The sequence below is a fragment of the Helianthus annuus genome, chromosome 13 (genome assembly GCF_002127325.2).
Source record: "Helianthus annuus cultivar XRQ/B chromosome 13, HanXRQr2.0-SUNRISE, whole genome shotgun sequence".
Lineage (NCBI taxonomy): Eukaryota > Viridiplantae > Streptophyta > Magnoliopsida > Asterales > Asteraceae > Helianthus > Helianthus annuus.
In genome coordinates, this window is record NC_035445.2 from 83275324 (window position 1) to 83297494 (window position 22171).

Here is a 22171-nt window from a genome sequence, read left to right on the forward strand (position 1 = left end):
GCTATTGTAAATACTGTTCCTCGTGTAGCTCAATGACACCATTTTTTAAATATCAAATGCGAATACATATAAATACTTTAAAAACTCATCTTAAGAAAATACAAAAGTTATAAAAAAATAAGCATACCTTCAGCAAAATTTGCTAACACGTACTCGTCCCACGCGTCGCTTGTCGTACCGTATGCTAGCACTCTTAGGGAAAATGTACACTTTTCTATTGTTGGGAGTCCCATATTTCCTCTCGCGTCGGGTCTATGTTTAAAGTGGTCATACTTCGCTTCCAAATCATTGGTAATACGTAAAAATAATCGTTTACTCATTCTAAAACAACACCTAAATTCGCGAGGTCCATAGACGGGTTGATCACAAAAATAATCACGCATTAACAACTTGTTCACAGCCTCACGGTCCCGTTCGGTTTGTTTTCTTTTAGTAATCGAACTTGGAGGTTGACTAACGTGTTGCATAAACTCTACCATGAGTTGAACCGCACTTGTAATGGCCTCCGAGTGTAAGATTAAATATATTATGTATTAATATTTAATCTGTAGCCATCATAATCATTTACATTATAGAGATCAAAATATATGATAACCTATTAAATAATTAGTTGGTAATTGTTGATGGACCATATTACCCTTAGTAACTAATTAGGTTTCCTCCTGGGTGCTTATATAAGGAGAATTATGTGGAGGTTAAGGGGTTACTCAGTTACACAATTACAAACACCCCATTAGACCATAACATCAATAAGTTCGGCCTCCTCTCCAAAACCGATATCCCTTTTCGGTTTTCTTAACCCCATCATCAGTTAGCATCCTAAGGAGGAACCAGATCACCTTGACAAAGATGTCGAATTCCATGTCGTCTTCTCTCACTGGATTCTCCTCTGCACTGTCTGCGGTGACAGGTATGATTTATATTGTTTTCCTTCATGTATAAATAGAACTGAACCAACATGTGGTATCAGAGCATATGTTGATTAGTCAGTTCTGTTTTGTATCCATAAATCTGGAATAAAAACTGGAAAACAGGATTTGGAAAACCATAATAAAAGATTTTCGGTTTTATCATCCGAGACGTTCATCTCGGATCTGTTAAACAAATCACAGATCATATATTGATTCGTTATAAGTGTTCCGAAATCATCAGTTTAAGAAACATGTTTAAATGTGTAAATAAATTCCAGATTTCGGATGAATGTTGAAGTATTTTTATGATTAGGGTTCATCATGTTCATGAGAAAATTCGAAAAATTCTATTATGTTTTGGAATGATTTAGGATTAATGGGTGTTTTTTCCATGTTTGATCTAAATTTATCTTTTAATTTTATATGAAACTGTTATTAGATAAACAGTTACCATTTTTTCGAAACATGTTGATAAAATTAGATCATTTTAAAACAGGAAATAATATCTCATAATCCCTTAGATTTCGAATTTTCAGTTATGTTATCACAATAAACAGCTGTGACAGGAAGTTTCGAGATCATCAGATTACGACTAGAGACCATAAGGTCTCGACTCGAGACCATAAGGTCTCGACTCGAAATCATAAGGGAACAAAAGGTCTACAACTCGAGACCATAACGTGCTGACTCGAGACAAAGGTCTCGACTCGAGACCGTAACGTGATGACTCGAGACAAAGGTCTCGACTCGAGACCATAACGTCACAACTCGAGACCGTGGTTGCGACTCGAGACCATAACGTCATAACTCGAGACCGTGGTTGCGACTCGAAACCTCATTATTTTAGGCTGTTTAACTCGAGACCGTAGTTCGATCCGCGCTAACGGGTAGTTTGCTGTTAAATAATTGGTTTTGTAATTTTTCAGTTAAATAATCAGAATCAGATAATGTAATGTTTTACAAAACCAAAATAGCTTAACTTGCATGAGCTTCTGATGTATCATTTCTGGCCGAAGCTGACTTGATACATCTATTTATCATTCAAGTATTACGAAAGCTATGTTAAGTGTGCATCATAAGCATGAATGTTTTAATATCTGGCCAAAGCTGATTTAATTCTTTCATGGATGGCATACTTAACAAGTGCATAACTAAAGTGATTGTTTCAATTTCTGGCCAAAGCTGATTTGTTACAACCACTTTGCACATATGCTTAAATGATTACACTTCTGGCCAAAGCTGTTTTGTCTTCATTTAAGTAGAATTTTAACTAAGTCTATTATTTTAATGTTAGTAATAGACATTATCACAGCTTCATTATGTAAAATGGTCATTATTTTGCCTGCCTTAGTTTAACGTGCCCTTAGATCACATTAGGATTTCTTCCTTAGTATCATAACTTGCTCATCTTATTTCCACTATCAGCACCCAACTGCGGGATTCCACCTTTGACTGGTGATAACTTTGCTGCATGGAAGGATGCTCTCATGCTTACTCTCGGATTACTTGATTTTGATTATGCTCTAAGAGAGAAAAAGCCAGCGGACCTTACCACTCAAAGTACTGCTGCTGAGCAGTTAACTCATGAAAAGTGGACTAGGTGTAACCGCATGTCTCTCATGTTTATGAAGCAATCTATAAGCAATGCAATCAGGGGAGCTATTCCTGATTCTGAAGATGCTAAAACCTACTTGGAACATGTGGAGGCGCAGTTCAAAGGGACGTCTAAGGCGCACGCTAGTACTCTTATTCTCAAGCTGGTGACAACTAAGTATGATGGGAGGAGCGGCATTCGCGAGCACATCATGATGATGAATGACATGGCCAATAAGCTGAAGGGGCTGAAAATGGAAATCAGTGATGGTTTCCTTGTTCATTTTATCATCACTTCGCTTCCTTCATCCTTTGAAGCATTTAAGATCAACTACAACACTCAGAAGGAAAAATGGACGATGAGTGAGCTGGTCGCCATGTGCGTACAGGAGGAAGAGCGCATGAGGATGGATCGCACTACTGATGTTGCCAACTTCACTACCTCCAACTCTAAGAAAAGGAAGAACAATTATCAGAGGAAGGATGCTTCAAAAGTCCAAAGGCCTAATCCTAATTCTAATACAAGTGCACCTTCCAGCTCTAAGAACTCCTTAGGCAGTATCCGCTGCAAGTTCTGTAAAAAGACAGGACACATGCAGAAGGAATGCCCTGACTTTAAGGAGTGGCTGGCTAAGAAAGGTAACGATTATTTTATGATACTTGAGTCCTATAATTTAAGTGTTCCTGCTAATTCTTGGTGGTTTGATTCTGGTTCTATGGTTCATGTTACCAATTCTACTCAGGGATTCCTTTCAATCCGGAAGCTGGAAAGAAACCAAAGAACGCTTAAGGTTGGGGATGATCGAGAATTAGAAGTGAAGGCCATTGGAACATTACAATTAGTTATGAAAACTGGTTTATGTATTAAACTTTATGATACCTTATATGTTCCTGAGGTAACTCGGAACCTTGTATCAGGACCAAAGTTAGACATGGACGGTTTTATTGTTTCCCATGGTCATCGCAAACTCTCTATCCATTATGATTCTGTTCTTTATGGTACTGGTGTTCTGGATGGAGGTCTCTATAGATTAGAACTAGATGATGGCTTTTCCAAATCTTTGTTGTCATATAACATTAATGAATTACTCACAAAGATGGAAGAGAAACGAGACTTAGAGACTTCATCCATGTTGTGGCATCAGCGTTTAGGCCACATTTCAAAAGAACGATTAAATCGTCTTGTGAAGGATGAAGTCTTACCTCCTCTCGATTTCTCTGATTTTGGAACATGTGTCAAATGTCTTAAAGGTAAAATGACATTAGCAAATAAGAAAGGTGCCACTAGGAGTTCTAATTTATTAGAACTCATTCACACTGACATTAGTGGCCCCTACCAAATCGCTGGCATAACAGGACATACTTCATTTATCACCTTTATTGATGATTATTCTCGTTATATGTACTTGTATCTTATTAAGGAGAAATCTGAATCTCTTACAACTTTTAAAGATTATAAGGCTGAAGTTGAAAAGCAATTAGATCGTCAGATTAAAGTTGTGAGATCAGATAGAGGCGGTGAGTATTATGGAAGACATACTGATGTGGGTCAAGCTCCTGGTCCATTTTATGAGTTTTGTAAGGGCCAGGGGATTGTGAACCAATACACCATGGCTGGTACACTTCAGCAGAACGGTGTCGCTGAAAGAAGAAACCGTACCCTTATGAACATGGTGCGCAGTATGTTAGCCAACACTAACTTACCATTATTCCTCTGGACTGAAGCGTTAAAAGCAGATGTTCATATACTCAATAGAGTTCCTTCTAAGTCTGTCCCTAAAACTCCTTATGAACTTTGGACAGGAAGGAAACCGAGTCTTAAATATATGAAAGTATGGGGCTGCATTGCTGAAGCAAAACTTTACAATCCTTTCCTAAGAAAACTTGACCCCAAGACAGTCACCTGTTTCTTTATCGGGTACCCTGAGAACTCGAAGGGTTATCGTTTCTATTGTCCTTCCCATGTCACCCGTATTGTTGAAACCAAGCGTGCCGCGTTCCTAGAGGATTTCAAGGTCAGTGGGAGCAGTACCAACCCTTACGAAGATTTGCAAGAAGTACAAGACGCGGGGGGGAGAGACTCGTCGCTTACCATTACTCCGATTACTCCTCTTGTACCCAATGCAACTACTGCACCTGAAGCTACTGCACCAACTCCAAATTCACCTCCACAATCAGAACCCATTATACCTCATGACGAAGGCACATCAAACGCTCAAAACCAAGACAACGCTGAACCCGATAATCCACTCAGGAGGTCATCCAGGCAAAGAAGGCCTCCTAATTGGGATGATTATGTTACCTACCTGACTGAAATGGATCCCGAAAAGCTCAATGATCCTATCTCTTACAATGAAGCCATTAGCAGTGATCAGTCTTCTGAATGGAATAAAGCGATGATTGATGAGCTTGAATCCATGAAGAAAAATGATGTTTGGGATTTGGTAGAATTACCCAACGGAGTCAAACCCGTAGGATGCAAATGGGTGTTCAAAACAAAACTGGATCCGAATGGGAACGTTGAACGCTACAAAGCGAGATTGGTTGCAAAGGGCTACACTCAGAAAGAGGGAATTGATTATCAAGAGACGTTTTCACCTGTCTCTCGTAAAGATTCATTAAGGATCGTCATGGCCCTAGTAGCTCATTTTGATTTGGAGTTACATCAGATGGACGTCAAAACCGCTTTCCTTAACGGAGATTTGGACGAAGATGTTTACATGAAACAACCTGAAGGCTTTAAACCTGAGGGTCAGGAGCATCTAGTCTGTAAGTTGAAGAAATCCATTTACGGGTTGAAACAAGCATCATGTCAGTGGTACCTCAAGTTTGATGAAGTCATGAAGAAGCAAGGTTTTATGAAGAATCAAGTGAATCAATGCACCTACCTCAAGATGAGTGGGAGTAACTTTACTATACTTGTCCTTTATGTAGATGATATTCTATTAGCAAGTAATAGTTTAGACATGTTGCATGAGTCGAAGCGTTTACTCTCGCATAACTTCGACATGAAGGATCTCGGAGATGCTTCTTACGTCATTGGCATCGAAATTCACCGAGATAGAACCAAGGGGATCTTAGGATTGTCCCAGAAGGCTTACATAGATCGTGTCCTTACACGGTATAACATGCAACAGTGCAAACCCTCCGTCGCTCCAGTAGTTAAGGGAGATGTTTTCGGTTCATTCCAGTGTCCGACAACAGAGGTTGAGAAGGAGCAAATGAGCCAAATACCTTATGCGTCAGTAGTCGGGAGCTTGATGTATGCTCAAGTCTGTACTCGTCCAGATATCGCTTATATTGCTGGAATGCTAGGCCGTTATCAGACTAATCCTGGCCTAGATCATTGGAAAGCAGCTAAGAAGGTACTTCGATATCTGCAAGGGACGAAAGACTATAAGCTGACTTATAGAAGAAGTGATCATTTAGAAGTGGTGGGCTATTCTGATTCTGACTTTGCCAAATGCAAAGATGACAAGAAATCCACTTCGGGCTATATCTTTATGTTAGCAGGCGGCCCTATCTCTTGGAAGAGTCATAAACAACAGTTGACCACAACTTCCACAATGATGGCAGAGTACATTGCTGTTTATAACGCAACCTGTCATGGAATGTTGCTTAGAAATCTGGTCGCTGGACTCAAGATTGTTAATTCCATTTCTAGACCATTGAAGCTTTACTGTGATAATTCAGCTGCCGTTAGTTTCTCGAACAGTAACAGTTCGACTGGAGCTGGTTTATATCTCGATACAAAATATCTATTTGTACGTGAACGTGTTGAGGAAAATAATCTTTGTATCGAGTATATTAGTACTAAGGATATGCTTGCGGATCCGATGACTAAAGGTCTCCCTCCTAAGGTTTATGAAGAACATGTTCGGAATATGGGATTTAGTAAAGACCTTATTTGAGCATATTGTACTAGCTTATGTTTTATGATTAATGAAATTTCCTCAAGTTTGATTTTGTATGTCTGCTAGAATATGTTCAACCTGTATAATGGCATATAGACAAATAGAAGTTACAAATCAAACAAAGGGCTTACGCGTATTTTGATCATGATGATTAGGTTTTAAATTAAGGCTATAGTATGATTAATGGGGGCCCTGAGTCGCATAATGATTCAACGGCTGTATTTTTCTGCTATAGTACTTGTTTAAGGCTAAAATGAGTGTTAACTCCTGATCAGGCTTATCTAATACTCATAGTAAATGATTACTCGGCTAAGTGGGAGAATGCAAGATTAAATATATTACGTATTAATATTTAATCTGTAGCCATCATAATCATTTACATTATAGAGATCAAAATATATAATAACCTATTAAATAATTAGTTGGTAATTGTTGATGGACCATATTACCCTTAGTAACTAATTAGGTTTCCTCCTGGGTGCTTATATAAGGAGAATTATGTGAAGGTTAAGGGGTTACTCAGTTACACAATTACAAACACCCCATTAGACCATAACATCAATAAGTTCGGCCTCCTCTCCAAAACCGATATCCCTTTTCGGTTTTCTTAGCCCCATCATCAGTTAGCATCCTAAGGAGGAACCAGATCACCTTGACAAAGATGTCGAATTCCATGTCGTCTTCTCTCGCTGGATTCTCCTCTGCACTGTCTGCGGTGACATGTATGATTTATATTGTTTTCCTTCATGTATAAACAGAACTGAACCAACACCGAGATCTTATACGAATCCGATAATGTGCTATCTTCACTACTAGTGGAAGATGAAGAATAATCCGTACTTTTTTGGTTTAGAGATAGCGAGGAATAAGGATTTTGAAATGAGTATGAAGATTATTTGGTTATTTATAGGGTTTTGAATTGAAATAAAAGTCATCACCAACGGCTACTTTTCTAGTTTTCCACATTTTCCTCGTGTTGTCTGAATCACGAGTTGGAGTAAAAAAAAAAGCCCATCCACACAAAGTGGGGGCGGTGTATCGCTCGTGCTACGAGTGGTTGGCCAGACCACGTGACCACTACGTTTGTTCTAAACAAAATATAACTTAAATGAATCTCTCCTTTATTAAATGAGTTCCAACTTCCCATTAAATATCCTTTTTCATGTTCTTCTAGATCTGACGCATGTTCGACTAACCAAACAAACGAATTACAGTAACCACGTTAAGGCTATGTATTGTGGTTTAACACAACGCCCATCACCTCATGTAAACAATGGGCTTTAACTAATTCACTATTTAAGTATGTTTTGACTAAAAATAAAAAAAAATAAAGAAGAAATATGATTGGTTGAATTTTGGCGGCCCCACCCTTTTAACTACCGTGGCGCTGTGTTTAGAAGTGATGTGGACGGTGACGTGAAACCCCAAGGCACAACCTAAGCATGGCTATCATGAGCACCACCAGATTGACCACTTTGACCCTGACCACTCTCCCATGATCCTCTTGGAATCCAGTGATGATTGTTGGGCTCAACCTCCTCCTCTTGATCAACTTTCATAGAGTTAACAACATTTCCATCATCATTAACCATTATCATATTCCTCTTCTTCATAGCAAATCCCATATGATCATGTGTTAGAAACAACCACACCATCAATATCAACATCACTGTTACTTGCATCTTCTTCATCACCATTTATCTCTCTTTCTACAATCACTTTATGGTGTTTTTAATCCACTAAATGTAAGTGCTTATATAGAACAGATAAAGATCAACACTTTTTGAGGTTTCCACCAAAGTGGGAGGGAGGTGACGGTTAATGTAGGCAAAAGCCTTCTACAGATACATTTTGCATCAGTGATTTGTACTTGTTTGTATTGGATGTTGTATTATGGTGGGATATTGTAACTTTGCCAATGGAAAAAAGGGTACACCTGTCTTTGTGATAGTTTTGTTTTAAGATATTTATTATTATAAAGTCATCTTGAAGATGTGCCACGTGGTACAATGAATCCAACTCCATATCAATCATTACAAGATAACAATGTGCTAAATCTTCATATTAGACACGTGGCAATGCATAGTGAGACTGAGATGTGGGTGTCTTTAAAGATATTTTGATACCACTAAACAAACCGAGGGTTCAATGAATCATTTCTAAATAGTGCTACAAAAAGTTTGTTTATTTATTATAATAATATATAAACTTAACAGAGATGTTATGTTGATGGAAATGTTTAGTAGATTATTATTCATTCATGTACAAAATGCTTATATGTATTTTTTTTACAAGATACCAAGTACAAATTCTTAGGGTGAGAGGGCACTCCCCTCTTAGGGGAGTCCCATCTTTTACACACACCTAATCAGGTTATGCCACGTCAACCCCCCTCTTAAACTCCCCTCACACCCTCAATTTGATGGCGGCACTCCTCTCTTATGGGACTTGTTTTTTTATTCAAAAAGAAAAAAAAAAGAAAATAATTTGATTAGTGGGGATGAATGGACCCCACATGCAAACTCCCTCTCTCTCTCTTCATTCTTCATCGGTGAACCCTCCCCGATCCCCCTCCCCGATTTGCCTCACCGCGGGGATGGCGGCGGTGTTCCCGCTCGGGGACTTGGGTCACCGCCCCACTCCCCGCATGGTGCCCTGTATACCCTTAAAAGAATGGACAATCTTTGAAACAACCAATAATTTGTTACGTGTCTTACCTTGGTCCAACCCCACTTCTCAATGCACCCACGTTTGCAATTCAACCATGCATGTTATTTGATATTATTGTAGTTTTCTTTTAGTTGTTTACTAAGTTTGTTTATCTTAGGTTAGTGGGTGGTTGTTTACATCATGACCACGATCTTTATGTTATCTTTATTTTCTCTTTGTAAGCCTTTATAAATGGCTGGAGTTTTAGGAGTAAGGGATATGAATGAATATTATAGAGAGTTATCTCAAGTATTGTTTCTCACTATTTTCTTTTGAGCTTAATCCACTCAACGGATTATCTATCTATTCGAAACCGATTGGTTCGTATCATAATTGCTTATATGTATGATACAGTTTGAACTGTTATGTTGTATAACATAAGTTTATAATGACAAAGATGGAACACATAAAATGAGATAGAAGATCTCGGTTCAATTTTCACATTAAGAAACATGATGGAGATGGTGGTTTTATTCAATTACTTACAAGTAATTACAATGTTTACTAGTGATAATAATACACGATACATGTTTAACGACATGAACAAAGAGCCTTGTATCGACAAAACATATTGTATTTACGATCTAGATGACAAGCTCTGGAGGTAGACCTCAACATTATCAAGTCCACATAGTGTTTTCACCACTGGCATTGTAGCAGGAACATCTAACTCGAAAAACGTATCAGAACCGTTTAACCCCTTCCAAGAATCAAGTTGGTTTCTTGCTTCTTTAATAGCAGCTCTAGTTGCACAATGAACTGAAGCTGCAAGAAGCAATGGGGGCTCACCAGAAGCTGCATGTCAGATGAACAAAAACATTCAGTTATTGAACTTGATTCATTGGTTTATGATAACTTTGAAAACCAAAACAGGAGGATCACGTACCTTTTGAAGAAAGAACGCGGTCTTTGTGATGTCCACTGTTAAGTATGTGCACATTTAGTTGTTTGGGAATGGTGTCAATTGTGGGTATCTTGTATGTCCACGTGCTATCCGCAACCACCAAACCATCAGAGTTTGTAAGATATTCTTCAAGCATGAAAAATCCGACCCCTTGCACAAAAGCCCCTTCAACCTATAATAATTGACATGTAACTAATCATATAACACCAAGTCACAAATTGTGAAATATTCCCTCATATTGAGCTGGGTCCAATGCGACCTGGCCCACCCAGGCCGGCCCATTAGGATTGGCGCAAGATCCCTATATTAGAGACAAGACTGGGAAACTTGTAGAGGATACCCTTGTATTGAGCCCGGTACGATGGCTTTCGCCCGCCCCAGTGGGCCCATTATAAAGAGACTTAACCCCATTAGATAAGAGGTCTTCTTTCTACTTTTTCAATCTTAATTTATTTTAAAATATAAGAAAATAGTTGAAATGCAATGTTTATTCATCTCAATTGAAATATAAAAAAAGATGCACAAATTATATTTAATATATCTATTGAAGATACGCATGTGCAAGTCATCTGTAGGTTATATTACCTATATATATATAGAGACATTCATAATTTACGTTCACATGTCTACGCCGGATACATCTATACAACTATACTGATTTTGCCATCAGAGTGTCTTAGGGGCTTCGGCCATGGGACCTATAAAGGTTGTTGATCTTTACAACCTTTATTACGGCTCATGTAGACGACGAATGACACTGTACCACCGTCGAGACGAGTCTGAACAAGAAGAGTCTTGTAGCAACATAAATAATTAATTATAATGAACACATGTTGGGGATCAGAAGACACATTTGCAGCGGAATGCATTTGTGCAGTGGGATTGAATGTTGGATTTGTGTTATCATATTTGAGTGACCCGAATTGGATATGCATTATGAAAGGTATCGATGAAGAACAAGTGCAAAGGTTAATGGACAATTCTTACAGTGAATGAGAATGTCTTGATATCCGACAAGGTTGCCGGTAAACTTGAATAAATACATTGAGTTTTGGCGGTTGATATTGGCGGGTAACTGCCTCCGGCAGTTATTCGAATTAATCACCCGCTTATCAAACCAACCAATACATAAACTTATCATCTATATGAAGGCTTATCAAAATCGATAGAATTCTCTGTGTCCTCTATTCATTTTGATGTGCCCTTTAAATAGGGAAGATTACAAACTAAACATGGTAAATTCTATCTCTATACATGGTAAACAAACTACCTATAATTAGGAGATAATTACAATCAATCATAATAAATAATATTTCCGCTAATAGCCCCCCGCAGTTTGATCGGGAGGTAAGCAGACGGTCAAACTGGAACGAAATGAAGTGAACAGCTCCTTTGATAGCCCTTTGGTAAAGATGTCGGCATATTGTAACGATGATGGCACATGTAGGACACGAATATCTCCAACACGGACTTTTTCGCGAACGAAATGAATGTCGATCTCGATCTCTATATGCTTCGTTCTTTGATGTTGGACCGGATTATCGGATAGGTAAACTGCGGAAACATTGTCACAATAGACCACTGATGCATGCCGTAATGGAACATGAAGCTCGAGAAGGAGGTTGCGTAGCCATGTGACCTCCGCAACCGCGTTTGATACACCCCTATACTCTGCTTCTGCACTTGAGCGAGATACCGTCGGTTGGCGTTTGGATGACCAGGAGAGTAAATTATCACCAAGGAAGACGCAGTAACCACTAGTGGATCTTCGTGAATCTGGACAACCCCCCCAGTCGGCGTCCGAATAAGCAACCAGAGATTCGGTGTTTGTACGAAGTATCCGTATACCATAGTCAGTTGTCCCTTGGAGATACCGAATGATACGCTTCATGAATGCAAAATGAGGCTCCCGAGGGTCATGCATGAATAGACAAATCTGCTGTACTGCGTAAGATATATCCGGTCTTGTGAACGTGAGATATTGAAGTGCTCCTGCAAGGCTACGGTATAGAGTTGGATCATGGAAAGGATTCCCAGTGTTGGCACTTAATTTTGCAGCGAGGTCTACCGGAGTGCTACACGGCTTGCAGTTGGTCATAGATGCACGGTTGATGATATCTTTTGCATATTGTGCCTGATTCAAGAAGAGGCCGTGGGCCGTATGGGTTACCGTGATGCCGAGGAAATGATGTAAGCGTCCTAGGTCTGTCATGGCAAACTCGCGAGATAGTGTCTGTATAATCTGCTTGAGAAATGAGTCAGATGATGCAGTAATAACGATGTCATCAACGTATAGCAACAGATATGCTGTATGTGAGTCGTGGCGATATACAAATAACGAATTATCACATTTGCTGCTTTGAAAACCATGACTCGTAATGTAGGTAGCAAATCGAGTATACCATGCTCGAGGAGCTTGTTTTAGACCATAAAGCGATTTCTTTAGGCGGCACACGAAGTTGGGGTAACGTTTATCTGTGAAACCTGCCGGTTGATGCATGTAGACTGTTTCATTTAGATGGCCGTGCAAAAATGCGTTTTTCACGTCTAGTTGATGAATTGGCCATGCACGAGATACCGCCAAAGATAGAACAGTCCGTATGGTGGCCGGTTTAACAACCGGGCTGAAAGTATCGGCACAGTCAATGCCGACCGTTTGAGATTTCCCATTAACAACCAGGCGAGCTTTGTAACGCTCGAGGGACCCATCGGATTTGAACTTATGCCTGAAAAGCCACATGCATCGAATGACCGGATGGTTATCCGGGCGTGGAACCAAGTCCCATGTATCATTAACCTGTAACGCATTAAATTCGGCCTGCATGGCTTGCACCCAGTTTGGATCCGTAAAGGCCTTAGTATAGGTGGTGGGTATTGGGGAGATGGTGGTGGTGTGTAGGTTTAGTTTTTGGACAGGTTTGGCGGTTCCGGATTTTGATCTGGTCGTCATGGGATGTTGGTTTTGAGGTGTGGGATTGGTTGAAGATGTGGATGCGGATGGGTGTGGTGAGGTAGAGTGATGATGTGTGGCAGGGAATGAATGGGCCGATGTTGTGGCAGCAGGCTGGGTTGGGTGTGGTTGTGGGTTGGGGCGTGGTCTTCTGGTGTAAGTAATGGGCGGAGGAGGAGGTGGAGGTGGGTCGTGCGGGCTGGACGAGGGGGAGTCAGATGGGCCAGGTATAGTGGGGTTTTGTGGGCCTGGTGGGGAAGGTTGAGGTGGGCCGGTATGTAGGTGGACTGGGTTTGGGAACGGGTGAAAAGTGAAACCGGGAGGGATAGTGTCGTCTAAAAATTGGAAAGAGGTAGGTGGTTGGGGTGTGGTAAAGGGGAAGGTTTGCTCATCGAATGTGACGTGACGAGAGATTGAGACTTTGCCTGTTGTGGGATCGAGGCACCGATAACCTCGGAAATCCGGAGGATATCCGAGGAAGACGCAACGGGTAGCTCTTGGGTGGAGTTTGTGTGGTTGTGTAGAGGAGGTGTTTGGGTAACACGCACATCCAAACACACGTAAGTGGTCATAAGATGGGTGACGAAGGTATAAGGCGAAGGTAGGTGTGAAAAAATTGAGTCGTTTGGTTGGTAGTATGTTGTGGAGGTAGGTGGCGGTGTGAAGGGCTTCCACCCAAAATGAGGGTGGTAGATTGGCATGAATGAGAAGGGATCGAATGACATCGTTTAGGCGTCGTATCATTCGTTCCGCACGTCCATTTTGGGAGGACGTTTGAGGACACGCAAATCGAAATAGGAGGCCCTGTTGGTTGGCGAAGTCTTTAAAGGCGTTGTTGTCAAATTCGCCACCGAGATCACATTGAAAAGTTTTAATTTTTCTATTGAATTGGGTGTGGATTAGGCGGTGAAATTTGGTGAATGTGGGAAAGGTTTCGGATTTAAATTTTAATGGGTAGACCCATACAAAGTGAGTAAAATTATCTACGAGTACCATATAGTATTTATAACCTTGTTTGCTAAGTATGGGAGAGGTCCATAAATCACAATGGATAATATCAAAAGGTGCAAATGTTATAGAAGTAGATGCATAAAAAGGTAAACGTTTAGAGTTCGAAACATGACAAGACTCGCAAAAAGCGGAAACCTTGTTTTTATTACATGGAAAATCAAAATAACGAATAAGCGTGTCCAAGACTTGAGCACCAGGATGTCCAAGTCGGTCATGCCATGGAAGAGAAGAGGCTGCCACGAAACAGGAAGATGGTTCAGGTGCAGTGAACGGGTAGAGATCCCCCGTGCTGTTATGGTGCGAAAGATGTTTGCCAGTGGTGAGGTCCTTCAAAGAAAAGCCATAAGGGTCAAATTCAACAGAAACATTATTATCATGAGTAAAACGACGGACCGACAAAAGGTTTTTAATTACTTCTGGACTGTAGTGTATGTTTGGTAAAATGTAGTTTCGGTTTGGTAAGGGGTGATAGCCAGTACCGGATCCAAGAATGGGTAAACAATTACCATCACCAACCAAAATTTTAGTGCGAACAGGTAATGAAGATGGGACATGTATCATACCTTGGTGAGCAGTGAGGTGCTCAGTTGCGCCCGTGTCCATAGTCCAAGTCGGATCCGGTTCAGTGAGGACCATTGTAGTGAATGCTGCCCCTAAGTTGGATGGCTGTAAGGTATCAAATTCTTGGCCGGGTGTGAAATATTGCCCTTGAGCAAAGGTGGCTGTACCGGATTGTTGCGGGGGCTGCTGTTGCTGATCTGGCTGCGGGGCTGCTGCACCGTGAGGCTGATCGGGACCAGGGACATACTGCTCAAAGCCGGGTGGGGGGTATTGGGCCGCATAGTGGGCCGAAGGTGTGGAGTTGGTTGGTGGGTTTTGTGGGGTGTTTGTGGGCTGCCAGTTTGGTTGGGTAGGGTAGGGACAAGGTGGAGGCATCCACCAAGCCCAGTTTTGGTAAGTGGTTGGGTTTGTGTTCGGGTTGGTGGCTGAGGGATTGAACCAGGGTGGGTAGGAGGCATTGTTTTGGTTATTGTTTGGGTTATTGTTGTGGTAGTTTTGATAGTTGGGTCGATAGCCATTGCCGCGGCCACGACCACCCCGGAAAGAGCGGCCGCGACCACGTCCCCTACCCCGGTTAGGGTAGTAAGACGGGGCCGGAGGCTGCTGTGAAGAAACCGGAGGGGCAGCAGAAGCGGCAAGAGCCGAGGATTGGTGTTGTTGACGAGCTTCAACCCGGATCTTCTCGTCGTTGAGCATGGTTCGAGCGGTGTCCCAATCAGCCTTATTTTGATGGATTAAGGCAGCGGTTGTATCATATTCGGCTGGTAACCCGCGAACGAGTTGTAAGACAAGCCTAGATTCCTTGATCGGTTGGTCCACATCAGCCAATTGATTTGCAATATCCTGCAGACGAGTACAATAATCGTCTAAAGATGAACAAGAAGCAAGGGTTAGATTAACGAAGGTAGTTTCTAACGCGGCAGCACGAGCTTGTTTGTTGCTGAGCAAGACTTTTTCGATCTGTACCCAAGCCTCAAAGGCTGTGCTTGCCGTGTGAATGACACGACCCGCCAACGAGTCAGAGATTGTGTTAAGAATCCACTGAAGGACCAGCGAATCCAACTCCTTCCAGGCCGGATATTCTTCTGAATCAGCAGCGGGTCCTTTGGTACCATCGATATGGTTCAAGACTTTGTATGCCACGGCGTGGAGCTTGAACAGTTTGGTCCACGCAGAGTATGTGACCTTGACGCCATCAAGTTGGCGTATTTTGGAGGTGATGTTGGAGACCGAATATGCAGGATGAAGGCTCATGTTTTCCTGGTTTGGGAGGGAACTTTTAGCTTTGTCACCCATCGAAACAGAGACAAGGCAGAGGGCTGCAGTGATTGGAAAAAGAAACAGTGATTGGAAAAAAAAAAAATTATTTGCGGCTGAGAATTAGGATATGCAGAGACCAAGCTCTGATACCATGAAGGCTTACCAAAATCGATAGAATTCTCTGTGTCCTCTATTCATTTTGATGTGCCCTTTAAATAGGGAAGATTACAAACTAAACATGGTAAATTCTATCTCTATACATGGTAAACAAACTACCTATAATTAGGAGATAATTACAATCAATCATAATAAATAATATTTCCGCTAATACTATAATTCGAGTGCATATCATACATAACTTATCTACTTATAAATCCGATTAAATACATATAAACATAACAAGGTTTAATAAATCTAACAACACAAACCTGTCCCAAATCCACAGCAGGATTCAAGCTCTGTCCACAATCATATATGATGTCTGTCTGCAACATTTTGGTTTCTCCAGTCAAAAGATTTACTTCCACCTGTTTTTCCAACATAATAGCATCACATATAAACAGCTAAACGACGATTATATTGGTCACGGAACTTAATTACCTCACTAACTGCAGCACCGTAATTAATGTAACTCATAGATGTAAACTTAGGTACAAAAAATGAACTTGCTGATAAGTTCACCGATTGTACACCCGCCTGCATAATAAGTAACTCCCAATTAACTGAACCCATTTGTTCTTTCACTTTTTCCTTCAATGACACAAGTCTTTCAACCAACACATCGCAGCAAAGTCTAACAGCTTCACAGCTTGCCTCAGAGGTTGTACTTCCAGCTGTATACCCGCCTTGAACCATACTCAAAGTGTCCGCTTGTATGACCCGAACCTTCTCCAAGAGCCCATCGGTTCCGTCACACTGAACCGCACTTAGACAGTATGCAGTCATTTGTTTAACCTTGGTCCATAGACCCTGACCCAACTCAATACCACCAACTTCAACCACAACCGAACCATCCTGTAATATACTCACTCTACCAGGTGTCGCTCTCAATGACACGTTCTGCAGAATGGGAATCCGTGAAATACCCTTTTTACGCCATATATTGTTTTTATTAAACTTGTTTACCATTTCAACTCTAGTGTCAAAGTTTGAAGATTTCATTAACTTATCCCATATGGTAGGTAAAGTATACTCTAAAGGGTCACCCGCACTATTACCATAGAATAACTTCAAGCTATCATAATTATGAAAGTTCATCTCCCTAACCAACCCTACATCTAACGAAAGATGAGTCGCTACGTGTTCTATAATGGCTTCGGCTATATACGATCCTTGCACTTCTCCTGGGGCCCGCATTGCGGATTTACTAGAATGGTTGGTTTTACATACTTTAATGTCAAATGACAAGGCACCAAAATTGTATTTCTTGAGTGAACCAACGAAATTCCATGGTATTATAGGGCTAACATCTATTGACATCCCAGCATTGATTAAAACATCTAGATGTAGGGCTGTGATTTTCCCGTTAGATTTGAATCCAATCGTGTAATTTATCTTCATTGGATGTCTTCCTCCTGCCAATATCATGTCGGTTTTTCGATTTACATATGTTCTTACAGGACGACGTAGTTTGTATGCTGCAAGTGCGCATGCTGCCGCAACCTATGTTATCAATATTCATAACAAAACGCAAAATTATTATAACGAAAAATTGGTAGTACAAATGTATAATAACTGATACTCACGGGCATAGCTTTAATAGCCTTTCCACCAAAACCGCCACCAACCCATCGTGTAATCACACGAACATTGTGTTCGGGAATATTAAGACACCGGGAAATGACACTTTGTACCAATTCAGGGACCTGACTGGAACTATAAACCACCATGCAGTTGTCTTCATCTGGGACAGCTAATGCTGTTTGTGATTCCATATAGAAATAGTATTGTGATGGAAGTTTGATCTGGATAGAAATTACAAATCAAGAAATGAATAATTAAAAAAAATAATGCCCCGAAAAAAATATACTTTTAGTTAAAATACCTCAGCAGAGTGAATTTGGTGATCAGATTCAGCCATTCCCTTTGAGAAGTCACCAACTTGTGATGGGGTTAAGAACGGCGGGACTTCAAAAAAGCTCGACTTCTCGACTGCTTGTTCAACGGTTAATATAGGTGGTTCTACGTCTTCAATATCATAATCAACCGTTGCTGTACCCGCTGCCATGTCAGCATTCTTCTGTGTCTCCGCAACCTTAAAAGCTTTGTTTCTTTAAATTTATGTGCATTCAACATGACTTTCATAAAAAAAAAAAGATATAATATTTAAGAGAATTAAAATACCGCAAATGCTATACGCTGGCCAGCACACTGAGTAACTTCATTAGAGAATAATGGGTCTGTACCGAAACTATTTATAGCCCCTATATTATCACCACCCTTTGGAATATCTTGAAATGTAACAACAGAGTTGACATCTTTTTCGCACTTCAGTTTAATGCTTTTAACCCGTGCCAAAGGTTTGGTGCTGTAAATGAATGCTCCGTGAAGGCAGTTCAACGGTGAAGGAATGTCATCTAAAAATACCGCTTCACCTGTATGATTAAAGTCACAAATACATGTCTGAGTTTGAACCGACCCGTCCATACTAAAAACAACCCATACCCATTTTAACCCATTACCAACCTGCCCAACCCGCTCCATTTTCACTTCTGGACCATTGGACCTTGTCTTAAAGTAAAAAAGAAAGAGTAGAATACACGGATGGTCCTGTGATTTGCTCTTTGTAATGCATTTGGTTCCTAACTTAGACATGTTGAAACCTTTATATTTGTTAGCTAGGGACTAAATACGTTACAAAGTGCAAACCATAGGGACCATCCGTGTACTTTTGAAAAGTTAGGGACCAAATCCAAAATTTTGGTTAACCACAGGGACCATCCATGTACTTTACTAAGAAACGTTTTGATGTTGACCCGACCCGGTCATAGTAAAAATAACCCAAACCCATTATCGACCTCCCTGACCGCCCGGTTTTTCACTTGTCGACCTTGTCTTAAAGTAAACATAAACTACGGATAAGTGATACAAACCCGAAGCTTGGATTGCAGCACCGGATTTTATGACCGGTTCACCAACAGGATAATGTTCATGGCTCGATTCTATAACTTGCTTTGCAGGTGACAACAATGTTGTTCTTTCACAATCATCGATCGTCAATCTTGAACTAATTTCAGGATCATCTATTGGCATGAGAAAGTCAAACAGAAAACTAGCAGCCAAGCTTGACCGGTAAGCAGGATCTGATGTACCATTTTCCGGAGAGATAGCAACCTTTATTAATTTAACCGCTTCAGAAATCAACTCAACACTTAACTTTTTCTCGACAAGATAAGTTTCAACCATGCTTGCCCTTATTGCATGTTTAACACCAAAAGAACCAAAAGCTAGCTGAATGCGGTTAATTACAACACCATCATTAACGTTACAAACTTCAGCCGAAAAAGCAGCGTTTAAATAAGCTAATGCATTCCCAAGAGGACGTGGAGAAGCACGATACGTTTCAAATAAAAGCTTAGTTTTAGTATTTTTCGAGTAGCCATTTTCGGTTGGTCTCAAGCATGGAATGAAAACACTCAAAAGCACATTTCTTGAATCCAAAGCAGGTTTTTCAAGAAACTCCTCCAGTGTAAGAGTTTCCTTTTTTACCCCTGTCAAAATCGTAACTTTTGAATTCACCGCAAGAAGTACAGTGGCTATATCGGAAGGAAAGTTCTTTCTTTGTGCCATTACCAAATTGCCACCTACACTTGCTACATTTCTGATGGATTCAGAAGCAATTTTCTCTAAATGGGAAGCAATTTTTTTGAACACAATATCGCTTCTTTCGTCTTTTAACGCCATGATTAACTTAGAGATTGAAACCGCCGCTCCAATTTCAATATGTGGGCCAGCTTTTTTAATTTCAGAAAGCTCGGGGATACACCTAAGATCGATGTACTTGTTATAGTACTCGGTTTCCTGATAATAACCGGTTCCGGTGTTCCCAGCAACCAACTTTACCGTCATACCATTTTCAGCTGAGATGGATTCCAACAAGCTCCCAAGTTCCTCTACAGAAACTGGACTATACCAAGACTTATTCTGATAATTCAAAACCGTTGTGGAGTTGTAATCGTTTTTCAGAAACTCAGGATAAGTGGTTATTTGTTTTGAATCGTATAAAGGTAGTTTATTCAGTTTAGCATCCTTTTTCCAGAATGAATTAAGCCCCAAATCTTCCATATCAACATCAGCTGCAAAACTTTTGCATACATCGGCAATAGGACGATAACCAGTGCATCGACATAGATTACCAGAAATGGACTTTTCTGCTTCTGAGGCAGTGAGTTTGGATGAACCAAAAGCGGGTTCGGGTCGACAGGTTTTCTCTGAATTAACAAGTGCTGAAAAGAGTGAAACACACATTCCTGGAGTGCAAAAACCACATTGAGACGCATGAAAACCGGCAAAACGTTGGTGAATGGAATGAAATCCATCTTTGATGTTTCCAAGGCCTTCGGTCGTAGTGATTGAACACCCGTTTACACTGCAAAGAAGCGTAAGACACGAACTCACTGTGTAATCTTCAACTTTTTTAAGCTTGGTGTCGAACTTGGACAGTAGAACATTACAAGCACCACAACCACCTACAATTGTGAAACTCAAAATATGCAACAGGTTCAAATTGTCACATGTGTAAAAAAAAAATCAAAGTGAACCACCAGATTCAGTCACAAGAGAGTAGGGGTGTTCTTCGGGTTTTTATTTTCGGGTTTCGGTTTTTCAGGTCGGGTTGTTCGGGTTTTTGGCTGGGAAAAAGTGACCCGATAACCAAACCATTTAAAGTTCAGGTTATTCGGGTTTGGGTTAGTTTGGGTCGGGTTGTTAGTTTTTCGGGTTTAGATGTAATATTAAAAAATGTTTTTTTTTCGCAAAATACAACTAAAATTCATCATGTTGCTTAAAAAATATCATCAAAATTAAAACAATATTTGATAATATGATATGATTATGTTCAAAAGTCCTAAAACATAATGTTTCAAGTACCAAAAACTCTAAATCAAAACACATCTACCAAAAAAAGACACTAAATGTTTGGGTTTCAGATTTCGGGTTTTTCAGGTCGGGTTGTTCGGTTTTCGGGTTTAGATGTAATATTAAAAAATGTTTTTTTTTTTTTTTTTTCGCAAAATATAACTAAAATTCATCATGCTGCTTAAAAAATACCATCAAAATTAAAACAATATTTGACAATATGATATGATTATGTTCAAAAGTCCTAAAACATAATGTTTCAAATACCAAAAACTCTAAATCAAAACACATCTACCAAAAAAACACTAAATGTTCGGGTTTTTTTCGGGTTTCAGATTTTGGGTTTTTCGGGTTTTTGGCCGGGAAAAAGTGACCCGATAACCAACCCATTTAAGATTCAGGTTAATCGGGTTCAGGTTTTTTGGGTATTCTCTAATTCAGGTTACTTCGGGTCGGGTTTCGGTTTTTCGGATAAAAATGAACAGCCAGACAAGAGAGTGAAACCATAATAAGTGGTGGTTATGTAACAACCTAAGCAAACCGTGTCACGATATTGTCAGTTTTGCTCTTGATAAGTTACCATCCAGGTACTCACTGTTTTGTTTTTCACCCGATGAATTGCTGACTCAGACAAAACACATCCTAGTAGAGAAAGTTTTCACCCTTTATAAGGAAGGCTTCGTTCTCCCTCAACCGATGTGGGGCTTATGGTTTAACTTGGTCATTTTTATCAAACGGTTTGTGAACATATCAACAATTGAACCTATTGAATCTATCAAATTAAAGGATAATGTGAACCAAAGAGGCAAGTAAGCAACACCTTAACACACAAACACAAACAGAAACAATAAAATTGTGAAAACCAAACCGGACCTTCACCGCAACCGAGCTTAACGCTCTTAAAACGAGTATGGGAACGCAAGAACTGAAGCAGGGTAGTTGAAGGGTCAACGCTAGTGAGCTCAACACGCTCTCCATTGACAGCAAAGACCAGTGGTTGTGTAGAAGTTAGTTGGATATCTTCCATTGTTGTTGGGAAGATGGGTTGGTTGGTGCAGATGAAACACAGCTTATCTCTTACCGCCTAAATTTCGTTCACTTTTGCGAATTTTGTAAATTTATAAATGAGTTTGGGCATGTTTGGTTAAGCTTTTTAAAATAATTTATTGATTTGTTCGATTTTTTAAAAGTTATAAGCTTCATCAAAATGATGTTTGGCAATGATGGTGTGTGTGAAGGAAAAAGCCAATAGGTTAATAAGTGACTATATACCGACTTTTCC

At 40.2% G+C, this 22171-nt stretch overlaps 1 protein-coding gene across 1 annotated transcript; it reads right to left on the minus strand.

Annotated features, from left to right (window-relative positions):
- Nucleotides 1-9528: 9528 nt before the first annotated feature.
- LOC110898389 (indole-3-acetaldehyde oxidase) lies at nt 9529-21987 on the minus strand. The gene is made up of 9 exons (XM_022145172.2): nt 21763-21987; nt 18906-20501; nt 18157-18407; nt 17858-18067; nt 17559-17777; nt 16414-17475; nt 16242-16340; nt 10014-10203; nt 9529-9922 (listed from the first exon to the last, which is right to left on the minus strand). The coding sequence occupies exons 1-9, from the start codon at nt 21914-21916 to the stop codon at nt 9705-9707; spliced, it is 3999 nt and encodes a 1332-aa protein (XP_022000864.1). The 5' UTR covers nt 21917-21987; the 3' UTR covers nt 9529-9704.
- Between the last annotated feature and the right edge of the window lie 184 nt (nt 21988-22171).

Excerpts from the sequence above, each read along its gene's own strand:
- LOC110898389 (XM_022145172.2), bottom strand. The coding sequence starts at position 21,916 with ATGGAAGATATCCAACTAACTTCTACACAACCACTGGTCTTTGCTGTC. Across the intron at positions 18,408-18,905 it reads TGCTGCAATCCAAGCTTCGG|GTGAAGCGGTATTTTTAGAT; the intron begins GTTTGTATCACT and ends TTAATCATACAG. Across the intron at positions 18,068-18,156 it reads GCCAGCGTATAGCATTTGCG|GTTGCGGAGACACAGAAGAA; the intron begins GTATTTTAATTC and ends AAAGCTTTTAAG.